Here is a 12,018-nt window from a genome sequence, read left to right on the forward strand (position 1 = left end):
TGAATACAATTATTAAATTAATGCTTATTAAATTAAGTATTTATAAAATTAAGATTTGGGTTAGGATTCTTAAATCTTCACTGTCTCTAAACAATAGTTAATGTCAATAGTTAGGGTTTATTCATATTTTTAAAAGTGGTTTAGAATAAGACAGAAAAAGTCTGAATGGGGAGTAGCAGTACATCACTCCTTAGTGCTTTTTGAAAATTCCATCCTTAAAGAGTAAAAGCCCTAGAAACTACTGAGAAGTATCAGTCTTAGAAGGAGTGGATTAGGGTTTACTGGGTGTGTTTACACATGTGCTTTAATGCACAGTAGCCTATTTTACTGTACATTAAAGTGCCATGCAAAAAATGTATGATTATGCTAAAGCACAGTAAAATAGGCTACCATGCACTAAGTGTAACTTAAAAACCATGCACATTTGGTAATGTACATCAAGGCAGCCTAATGTGCATTTCTTCACACCTCACATTGGAGGTACTACATTTAATGCACATTAGGAAAAGCACCTTAATGCACATATAGACTCACCCACTAAAGTATAACCAGCCAGAGCTAACATTCAAAATCATATACAAGAATATTACAAAGTCTCTATAAATAAAGGGAAACAGAAGAGTGAGAGACTACAATTTTAAAGCAATGCTGAGGATTTAGCATCTTCTATTAAAATTAATCTCAACCAGACATTAAATGGTACAGGCATGTCGTGTCTTATGCAGGAGTTAGGTTCTGAGGTCACCATATAAGGCGAAAATCGCCTCTGCCTTCAAAACCTCCCGCCACCGCCGTGGAGCCGTGCTTGGAGCTGTGTGGCCGGTGGCAGCGGCGCAGCACTGGGTTGGGAGGGGGGGAGGGGATGGCTGCGTGCCGCCAGGCCACCACCATGCTGCTAAAACCTCCTGCAGCCACCGCAAATTCAAGCCTTGCCCCCCCCACCCTGCGTATAGTTGAATTCGCACAAGTTAAATGCGCATATGACATGACTGTACTGTATATAAGTACAATCATTTCTAAATGTTTTGTTTTCTAAAGTTTCTTTCTGAAAAATCAGTTACTTTTTGAAGGATATAGCCCTCAAAAATAAGAAGAAATTCTAAGAATCAAGGTTACCAAAATGTGGCAAAACTTACATTGAAGTCAAATTTATCATTAAATGGATGAAGAGTTGGCACAAAGACTGTGAAAGGTCCATATTTTGTCAATATCAATGAACAACCTGAAGCTGTTAAAAAATAAAAGTAAAACCAGTTATATGAAATAAACAATAACTTAAGTGAACATGTTAATTATTCCTCTTGTTAGTGGATATAATTCACCCTAGAGTCTCCATCCTGGAGTGAATAGCTAAAGCATATTTATGTGGACTGGATGGATCAGAAAGGTCATAGGAATATCACAGATATTACTTGATAATGAATGGTAGTATTTTTAGGGTTTTATCCTAAGACTGCTGCAGGCTTCCTTTTGATGTTTACAACCTTTGGATGGAGGCCTAAGCTTACAGAACAATTTCAGCTGTAAACCTGAATTTGCGCACACACAAACTGTCATCTCTGCACAAAAATGTTATAGTTAGTACAGATAAATAATATAGTCAGATTTTACTGAAGTAACTCTTTAAAGGTCCAATGGAAACAAAGACTACCAGAGTCAATGGGAGCTTTTCCATGGATAGCCATGGGCTTTGAAGCAGGATCTAAGTGACCAACACCTTGGATACATAAATTATTGCTCATAGAAGCATATTAAGCTCATAGTAAAATATCCAGGCTGAGCTAGTATGTTGGCTGTTGGTCACATAAAAAAAAAAGATGGATCTCTGTTCAGTCCTTGTGGGTAGATGTATTTATAGCACTAAAACCTCCCTCATTATTTGTAGGATTGCTGGGAATGTACAAAAGAGTCATCATGACTGAAATATCCACAAAGCAGTCCCTTAAAGTTAAGGCATGTTGATGAGTTGTTGGTGAGAAGATTGAAGCTTATAGTTAAGCCTAAGCGTCTTGTGTGGAGAGAGGATGTCAGTCACCAGGACTGTCACCTTTGATGGACACTAATAACTCTTGCATAATAAACTTCACTGTTCTTTTGTTAAATATCAGGTTAGCTTGCTCAAGGCTGCAATATTTTTTCATACACTGTGAAAAAAATCTGAGGTAAATATATTATTTAAAGTATCCACTGGCATGCCTACTCCCATCTAATCTCCATACCCCAAACAAAATCAGAAGACAGTTACCAAACATTTTGTTTGCACTGTTTAACTTCCTGAGAAACCTTCCTCGAGTATTCAGCTGAGAGATTTCACTCATGAGACTTTTGTAGCAGCTTCTCCCATCTCCAATCTCCCCTTCCTTGCAGACACAGCTAAGCATCAGGATAAGAGTGAAAACAATTGTTACAGAACAGTTTTAACACCATGTATTATAATCTGGATGTGACCCATGCATTCAGTCTAGATATTTTGATCGAATTAAACTGGTGTAGTCTAAGCAGCACAAATACATACATATTGGGTGAAGCTACATGTGCATATTAATATGAAACAATAAACTCCAACACATATCACACCAGAGTTGATTGCTCCTGGGCGCCATGTTTACATGTGTACCTGGGACCACAGCATGTTGAGGTGGGTCAGAGAAGCCTTGGTTGCAAGGAGTCCAGGGGTTCAACCTGCCAGCCCACGGCTGCTCCAACCCTGCTCAATGTGCTGTGGAGAGGCTGACTGGGGGCTTCAGTGCAAGGCTAGCCAGCAGGCAGCCTCCATACTGAAGCACCCTCATGCCCCAGCCAGCCGGGTCAGCATCTACACATGCACTGCTGTGCATGAAAAAGCACCATAGCAGGATAGTATTTGTATTTACAGAAGAGTTTATTAGTGCAGAGTGTTAGTTTCCTGCAGCCTAATAGGGCCGCATGTGTAGATGCTGAGATGTTTACTGCAGAGCTAATTGGTCAACTGTACAGTAAACGTCTCTTGTAGGCATGGCCATTATGGAGAGAAATAGAGTAACGTGGATCTGAAGGACTGAAGTGACCAGTCAAAATAAGTCCATCCCCTCCAAAAGATAAGCTCTGGTGGTACAGTAGAACCCAGATTTTTGTGTAAACAGATGGTTTACTTTGAGGTGGGCGATCTAATTAAGAATGAATGGAACAGCAGGTTGCTACAGCTTTTACTTCAAAGGCTACTGCTTCTCCAGTCAGCTGAAGCACAGCAATGATCCTGTACAGGTGACTGGAAAAGTATCACACTTTGAAATAAAAACTGCAGCAAACAACTGGAGCACCTCAGTGGTCCTGTGCAGCTATTTGCTGTAGCTACATATGCCAGTTAGTTTGCAAACCCTCATCTTTGCAGCCAGGTAGAGAAACTACTCCAGTAAAGAATTCAAGTTCTACTGTACCATCTTTTACATTAAGGGGCCTCCAAGTCACATGCTGATCACAACTATGCTAGTATTTACCCTATGCCACCCCAAAATTTATAGGCAGCTGGGGCAAGTTACAGAACTCTGGCATAAGGTGCTCCTAGAAACGGTTTGACTATACTAAGACATCTTGTTCTCTTACACCAGTGCAGTCACACTAACTGTAGGGACAGTGTCAGTGCCCATGTAGAGGGGGCTCAAGTATTTTTATACCTGTCATAAAGTGGAAGCTGAAAATCTGGGTAATAAACAACTAGCTTTATTCTGCATTTGCTTCAGTTTCCAAGTACAATTCATTTACGCTAATCTAATCTTGAGAGAAAAATGGAACAAATTGTCACATGTGGAAATTAAAGAGAAAAAAATTGAGCCTAAACTGAAGCAGGGAGAATAATGTCTTAGAGGATAACATATGGAATTCTCTGCCTGCAGGAGAGCATACAAGTACCTGCATGAAGAACAATATATCTATCTAAATAATAATTCAGTAGTAATTATTAAAGTATCTAAACACTTGAGGTTATATTGCAACCCAATATTGAGTACCACTCTAAGAAACTAATGATATGTCCCATACCCTTTAACTTTGACTCATCCCAAAGAGGAATTCCAGCTCTAGCAATTCAAAAAGAGCATGGTTTAATGTATTAAGATAGGGGTTTTCAACTTTTTAACAAGTGTGCCCCTTCTCTGTCAAAGTTTCAAGCTTATGTACCCCTTTATATTTTTTTCTTGTTTTTAATGTTACCAATTATGTGATATAAGTCAGGTTACACTAATTAACATGAAATGAATTATAAATATATGAATTAAATGTATATATCATAGTCCGGCTGGTAAGTCTGTTGTGAGGGAAGGGGCAAGGGGGGGCAGATAGAGGCCCCTGTGGTGAGGGAGTGGGGCTGGAGCTGGGGCAGGTGCTGCACAGCTGGGGCAGGGCGCAGGATGGAGCCGTGAACGGCTCACCTTGGGGTGCGGGGTGGCTCCCACTGCTGCTGCAGCCCAGGAGGGCATGGGGAGAGGGGTGTGTGCCCTGGATCTGCACATGGGGCGAGGGCGGGCTACCGTGTGGGCTGAGGTCGGGGTGGTGCTGAGCTCTTCCTGGAGTGGGGGTTGGGCTGGGGCTGCACTCAGCATCATCTGGAGTACTGTGTTTTAGTCTTTCCACTACAGAAAGGATATGGACAAATTGGAGAGAATCCAGCAGAGGGCATCAAAAATTATTAGAGTACTGGGACACATGACTTACAAGGAGAGGCTGAGGGAAGTAGACTTATTTAGTCTGGAGAGGAGAAGACTGGGGGGTGGAGGGGTGTTTAATAACAGCCTTCAGCTACCTGCAGATGGTTACAAAGAGAATGGAACTAGACTGTATTCAGTAGTGGCAGATAACAGAACAAGGAGCAAGTCGCAAGTTGTAGCAATATAAATTTAGGTTAGATATTAGGAAATCCTTTCTCACTAGGAGGGTAGTAAAGCCCTGGAAGAGGCTATGAAAAGAGGTTGTAGAATCTCCATCCTTAGAGGCTTTTCAGACCCAGGTAATCAAAGCCTTGCCTGGGATGATCTAGTTGGGGATGGTCCTGTTTTGAGTAGGGGGTTGGACTAGATGACTTCCTTAGGCCCCTTCCAACCCTAATTTTCTTTGATCCTATAATATGTTCTAGAGCAGCCAAGTGAGCAAGGAGAGCCTCTTTCACCAAGTATATCTACCATAATTATATCTAGCCATAATTTCTCTGTTGTGGCCTACATAACACAAGCAGGAGGAGTCTCTTAATGTTGCCAAAAGTGCTAGTGATATCAGAAATGGAACCATATCTTCCCTTTCTTGACCCTCAAAAAAGCCATGACTACTTCTTACAGAGAATATATCACATTACTGCACACTATGATGTTTTGCACAAGTATTTTCCTTTGCTGTGCCCATGGAAGACTGGTGCCTTCTGAGTCGGGGGGGGGTGGGGGGGGGGGCACTTCAGGCAGCCAGTCAGTGACCAGGCGGGGGGTGGTCCCCTGCAGCTGATCACACCAATGCACACCGACCTGGAAGCAGCGTTCCTTCTAAGCTGACTCTAAGAGTGAACACTGCCTGGAAGGGCCAGGGACACACCTGGCTGACACCACCACTCCCCGGCCGGCCCGCTCAGATGGGGCACCAGCGCTCCCACCTGCTCCCCCTGCCTGCCGCCTAAGTGGGGGAATGATGGTTGTGAGGGAGTGCACCAGTGCTCTCAGGGGATGCACATGCACCCCTGTGTATTCCCTATGTGTTGCCACTGGCTGTGCCTTCTCCAGTGCCCAGGAGACCATTAGGTCAGACATTGTGGCCCAGGAAATCTGCCCCTTCTCTAGCACAGCTCTACCTGAAATGAGGGGTGAATGAGTCCTAAGTGGTTGCTCAGAAGAGTACTATATTGAGAGTACTTATTTCTTCTCTAGCAATCATTTAAAGGCCAACTTTAGAATGTATGTCCACTGTGCTGAAAGCAGGATAATGAAATCCTCATTTGTTCTCCTCCTGTGAAGAGAGCTGAAGATTCTTTCCTCAAATACAAATTGCAGGGTCTGCTTGAGACTCCTTATGTGTGTATGGTGTCCCCATTTAATGTCTGGACCACTACAGGGTAACAGCCTACTAGTGCTACTGATAATGAAGATACTGCTTTTGTTAAGTGATAGAGGACTGGGCTGGAGTGTTGCATAACCTGGTTTCAAATCCCTTTCATGACCTATGGCTACTTGCAGACATTAAAAAAACCCCAAACCCAAGTTTTACCAGAAGCAGCAGCACTGTAGTTTGATCCGAGCAGCAGCACTGTAGTTTGATCCATCTCCACAGTGTCTGTATAGATTAGGCGCTTCAGCAGGGCTTTTTAGCACTTTTTTCCTAAAGTTGAGTCAATAAAAGTGTCAAAAAAGCCCCACTAAAGCACTTAATCTATACAGATATTGGGAGAGCCGGGTCTAACTAATGCAATACCTCTTCTGTGCATGTGCTGGGCTTGGCGCAGGAGTGCACTGAGTGTAAAGTGCCATTTAAAAATTTTTTTTTTAACTTCTGCACGAAGCTTATGTACCAGGTTGTTGCTTGCAATGACTTGCATACATCTCTGACTGGTTTCAGTAGGTTCTTATTTTTGCTTTTCTCAAACCTTGATTTAGACCAATACTCCTATCCATCTCTGATTTCTCAGTATTATTCTGCTCATTAAAACAAAACAGCATTTGATCTACAGAATGATGCATTTTAACAGAGATTGTTAGATCAACTCACCTAGGACTCCCATTTGGACTGATTTTGCATTGTGAAGTCATGTCACAGTAAAACCGCTGACACTCACTAATAAATGAGCAGCCTGCTGAAGGAGTTAGGCTGCTCATTCCAGGTTTACACATGCAAGATGACTAAGGAAAGAAAAGTCAGATGGTTATAATCTTGCATTGATATAACGACTTTTATCCAAGTACAGATTAGTCTAACTTGGATTTTTCAAGCATAACACCTTTGGTCAATGCAATTTATAAAATTATTTTCCTGATTTCCACTGGCATATACAAGTGCATCACACGATTCTTCATCTTACCCTCCCTGGACCTTTATAAATACAGAGTGTAGATTTTTCAGGGCAGCCTCCGTTATTCTGAATGCAGGGATTTATTGGTTGACATATTTCCCCATCTCCTTGATAACCATCTTTGCAGGTGCACTCATACTTTAAGGGTCCAAGAACCTTACAGTCAGCTAATGAGGAACATGGTGATGAAGCACAAGGATCCTGAACTGTACGTGAAAGGAAGAGAGAGGGCACAGATTTCAGACCAACATATAAAGTCATACAGTAGAAATTGATTTATCCAAAATGGATGGAGGATGCAAAATTTATTCAAGTATAAAGAAAAAAATATACTAATTTCAAACAACAGAGATTATTTTTGAAGATGGATTTGAATAAATGAGACTTGCAGTTATTTCATATTAAAAGTATAAAAATTAAAAAGAGAAGGACCAGAAAGAAACTTGGATCTACTTCTGAACTTCCACTTCTTTTTGAGGAGGATCTGAAACTAAATTTTTGTTTCATTATCTACTTAGGGTCACTTGAAACTTGATATTGGAAATCATCCCCCTTGAGATATAAACATAAATTACTATGGTAGTACTTTTCATTATTAGAAAATGCAATTAATAAAATTTAAATTTAGTTTGAGTAAGAGAAATCACACTATCCATTTATGGTAGAAGGTAATCTCTGAGACTAGGTACAGATGTTACACTTAAAACGTGTTAAGTGTGCAGGAAGTGTTTTAAAGCCGTAACAGAAAAGATGTTCATGGCACTTAAACCACTTTAAAAATAGCGGATCCCACTCTAATTGCACTTTTACAAATGCTCCAGGGGCAGGAGGGGGGGCACTTTAATTAGAGTGGCTCCGAGAGCCACTCTAATTAAAGCTCCGCAGCATCTTGTATATTAGAGTCCCCAAGCTTCAAAACAGTGGCAGAGGCACTTGAACTAAAGCTGGTTAGTAGAAGTGTTGCCCCCTTCCTCTCCCTACCTTTTGACTGCTGCAGCCAGAAGCTACTAAGCCATAAACAGGGGGTGGGAGAGAGAAGGAGCTCCTCAGGCTCATGGACCTGGCCTGGCCCTCTCCTGAGAGGCCAGCCAGAAAGCTGTGGGAGGGAAGCCCTCATAGCAGGGGGGCTCCCTTTCCCCCTGGCCCTAGTTCCTAGCACAGTGAAAAGCTGGCCAGGCAGCTTGCCATTGTTGAGGGAAGAGAGCCCTCCAGTCCTACCACACAGACCTGGCCTGCCCTCCCCAAACCCTAGCCAGCAAGCTGTGGGGGGTCTGCCCCCCAAGAAGGGGGACTTCCTTTCCCCCCACACTAGCCTCTTGACAGCTGCAGCCAGGGGCTGCTCAGGCAGCTTTTCACCAAGTTTGGAACTGAGGTTGGTGGGGAAGGGAGCCCCTCCTGCTGTGAGGGGCCTCCCCACAGCTTTCTGGCTGGGGTCTGGGAGCAGGGTGTGGCAAGGGGGCTCCCTTTCCCTCCCAGCCCCTTTTCTTGGTATGGTGAAAAGCCAGCCAGGCAGCCTTGCACTGCAGCTCCTGGCTACATTTGTCAAGCAGCTGGGGCAAGGGAAGGGAAACGGAGCCTGCTGCCATGCAGACATGGCCCAGCCCCCCCTGAGATCCCAAACAGTAAGCCTCCTGGGAGGCATGTAGGAGCACTCTCCATCTGCTGGTCTTGGCCAGAGTAGACAGACACTTAGCTCTCCCCACTGAATGGCAAATGTCTCTTTGGTTCATTCCTGCTCTAACTGAAAGCACTTTAAGTAAAGTGCAATAGAGCACTTCTGCCAGGGGCTTTTTGAATGTCTGTACTTAGCCTAAGGTGCCCCCCTGCCCTAACTAGTTCAGAGAAGCATGATCTTTCATAGGTAGCAATCTACTTCATCAGCTGCTATCCATTTCTGAAATGTAACACTAATGTGGTGGAAAATAGTTGCTGTTAAAATTCCAATTTTGCTGTTAAAATCCCATCATCTGAAACTAGCACCTCTCCAAACACAACAGCCAAGCATCATTTTGACACACTGGTCTAGTATGGACCCTAAGAGGCAGGTACTTTTATGTTCCAGGTTACCATAAACTGAGAGGCCATAATGAGGTAAAACTTTAATCAATCATCTCTGCATTATATGATTATTTATATGGAACTGACTAACCTTTAACAATCCTGTCTCAGCATTACACTCCCACACCACACCAGTGCAAGAAGTAATCACAATAAACTCTTGGTAGCAGGGGCCAAGTGCTGAGGTTATTTCTCTGAATTCCCTGAGCACTCTCATTCACTTCAGGGCACCCCTTCACACAGTTCTGCCCAAGCAAAGGACTTATAGCATGTGGAGGAACAGGGGTGCAGCACTATTTGGTGCATCATTGTTATCTCTTTGCCACATGAATCTAGGCACATGGGATTTTTCTGAATCTCTGACTATGATGGGGTTTTTACCTTGGCACACGCTCCCAACCTTACTATACCCTGGAATGCAGTCACATCTTGCTACTCCAGCCTTTACCACACACTGGGTTTTGGGTTCACACGTCAATTCTCTGCAAAGGGGTAGTTCTGAAATCACAAACCAAAGGTAGGTCTCACTCAGGTATGCTAGATGCCTTAAGAAAATATAACTTGCTACATGAAAATGTCAAAAGTATATTTATATTGTTTCATCATCGTTATTATATCCAAAGGTCCCAAAGTGAGATTGGGGCCCAGTCTACTAGCCAAAAAGGATATCAAACATGGATAGCAAGAAACATTCCTTACACCAAAGAATGTAAAGCCTAAATAGACAAGCCAAACAACTTACACAAAAAACAAGAAAGCATCGTGTTTACTCAAATCTAAGATGAAGGTGGCTCACATATGCGAGAGCCCAGCAGGACAAATTATGCTGAGGGGAAACCAGCACAGGTTCGTGGCAGGCAGATTGTGCCTGACCAATCTAGTCTCTTTTTATGACCAGGTTATGAGACGCCTGGACACAGGAGGAGGGGTGGATGTTGTATACTTAGACTTCAGGAAGGCCTTCGATACGGTATCCCACCCCATACTGGTGAACAAGTTAAGAGGCTGTGACTTGGATGACTACACAGTCTGGTGGGTGGTGAATTGGCTGGAGGGTCGCACCCAGAGAGTCGTGGTGGATGGGTCGGCTTCGACCTGGAAGGGTGTGGGCAGTGGGGTCCCGCAGGGCTCGGTCCTTGGACCGATACTCTTTAATGTCTTCATCAGAGACTTGGACGAGGGAGTCAAATGTACTCTGTTCAAGTTTGCATATGACACAAAGCTATGGGGAGAGGTGGACACGCCGGAGGGCAGGGAACAGCTGCAAGCAGACCTGGACAGGTTGGACAAGTGGGCAGAAAACAACAGAATGCAATTCAACAAGGAGAAATGCAAAGTGCTGCACCTAGGGAGGAAAAATGTCCAGCACACCTACAGCCTAGGGAATGACCTGCTGGGTGGCACGGAAGTGGAAAGGAATCTTGGAGTCCTAGTGGACTTCAAGATGAACATGAGCCGGCAGTGTGACGAAGCCATCAGAAAAGCCAATGGCACTTTATCATGCATCAGCAGATGTATGACGAATAGATCCAAGGAGGTGATACTTCCCCTCTATCAAGGGCTGGTCAGACCGCAGTTGGAGTACTGTGTGCAATTCTGGGTGCCGCAATTCAAGAGGGATGTGGATAACCTGGAGAGGGTCCAGAGAAGGGCCACTCGTATGGTTAAGGGCCTGCAGACCAAGCCCTACGAGGAGGGACTAGAGAAACTGGACCTTTTCAGCCTCCGCAAGAGAAGGTTGAGAGGCGACCTTGTGGCTGCCTATAAGTTCATCACAGGGGCACAGAAGGGAATTGGTGAGTATTTATTCACCAAGGCGCCCCCAGGGGTTACAAGAAACAATGGCCACAAGCTAGCAGAGAGCAGATTTAGACTAGACACTAGGAAGAACTTCTTCACAGTTCGAGTGGCCAAGGTCTGGAACGGGCTCCCAAGGGAGGTGGTGTTCTCCCCTATCCTGGGGGTCTTCAAGAGGAGGTTAGATAAGCATCTAGCTGGGGTCATCTAGACCCAGCACTCTTTCCTGCCTACACAGGGGGTCGGACTCGATGATCTATTGAGGTCCCTTCCGACCCTAACATCTATGAATCTATGAATCTATAAAATCTAAGATGAGGGTTTTTTCTCCCCATGCTGATTGCGAGGGAACCTCATCTTCGATTCAAGTAAATATAGTATTGAGCCAATTTACAGAGGGGGGAAATGAGGCACAGAAAGTTTGTGTGACTTACACAGGACCACAGAAGAAACCTGTTGTAGAGTGGGGGAATGAATCCTAGGTCTCCCATGTCCTAGTCCAATTACTATGTCACAAAACTATCCTTTTTGTAGATTTCCAGAGTATTTCATCCCCTCTTCCTTTTGAGCTATAAATATCAAGTTTTTTTCATAAATGGATCATAACTGTCAACATATACCTTGATCACACTTGGGACCAGTGTATCCTCCATAGCAGGTACAGCTTCCATTACCAGTGATACCATGGTTGCAGACACCATGCTGACAGTCACACACTGCAAGAGAAACCCACATAAGAATAGCATTAGGAGTTGCTTGGAACAGGCTGGGCTCTTGAGATGTATCTGCTAAATATAACAGCAGGAATATAATTCCCTTTTTCCAAAACCTCCAAAAGTTCTGAAATATAGATATAAAGGGCATTGAATGATGGGATTATAGGATTTAAAAATTGCTTTCTTTGAGATCACAGTTGGGAAAAACTGTTTATTACTAAGCAAAAGACTGTAATGATTTTTTGTTTGTTCAATATGGGAACATTAGGCATGTAACTGCATGTCATATTGCTGAACCTATGTTCAGCACAATTAAATTCACTGATCCTACAGGCCTGACTTTCATATGTATGCATCTTCACAGATGCACAAAGCCACCTTTTCAGAGGTTGGAAGTAGGTGAGCAAAAGCAGCATTTATAAAGCCACT

The 12,018-nt window shown here is 43.5% G+C and overlaps 1 protein-coding gene across 5 annotated transcripts in view; it reads right to left on the reverse strand.

Moving 5' to 3' along the window:
* Positions 1 to 12,018, reverse strand: part of STAB1 (stabilin 1) — a 225,585-nt gene that overhangs the window by 194,572 nt on the left and 18,995 nt on the right. For all 5 annotated transcript variants that reach the window (XM_059716085.1, XM_059716087.1, XM_059716084.1 and 2 more), the window contains 6 exons: positions 11,494 to 11,589; positions 9,458 to 9,574; positions 7,028 to 7,224; positions 6,718 to 6,848; positions 2,246 to 2,373; positions 1,137 to 1,228 (listed from right to left, as the gene is read on the reverse strand). In XM_059716085.1, coding sequence (XP_059572068.1) covers positions 1,137 to 1,228; positions 2,246 to 2,373; positions 6,718 to 6,848; positions 7,028 to 7,224; positions 9,458 to 9,574; positions 11,494 to 11,589 — 761 coding nt within the window. The remainder of the gene's footprint in view (positions 1 to 1,136; positions 1,229 to 2,245; positions 2,374 to 6,717; positions 6,849 to 7,027; positions 7,225 to 9,457; positions 9,575 to 11,493; positions 11,590 to 12,018) is intronic.

Source organism: Alligator mississippiensis, chromosome 12 (genome assembly GCF_030867095.1).
Source record: "Alligator mississippiensis isolate rAllMis1 chromosome 12, rAllMis1, whole genome shotgun sequence".
NCBI lineage: Eukaryota > Metazoa > Chordata > Crocodylia > Alligatoridae > Alligator > Alligator mississippiensis.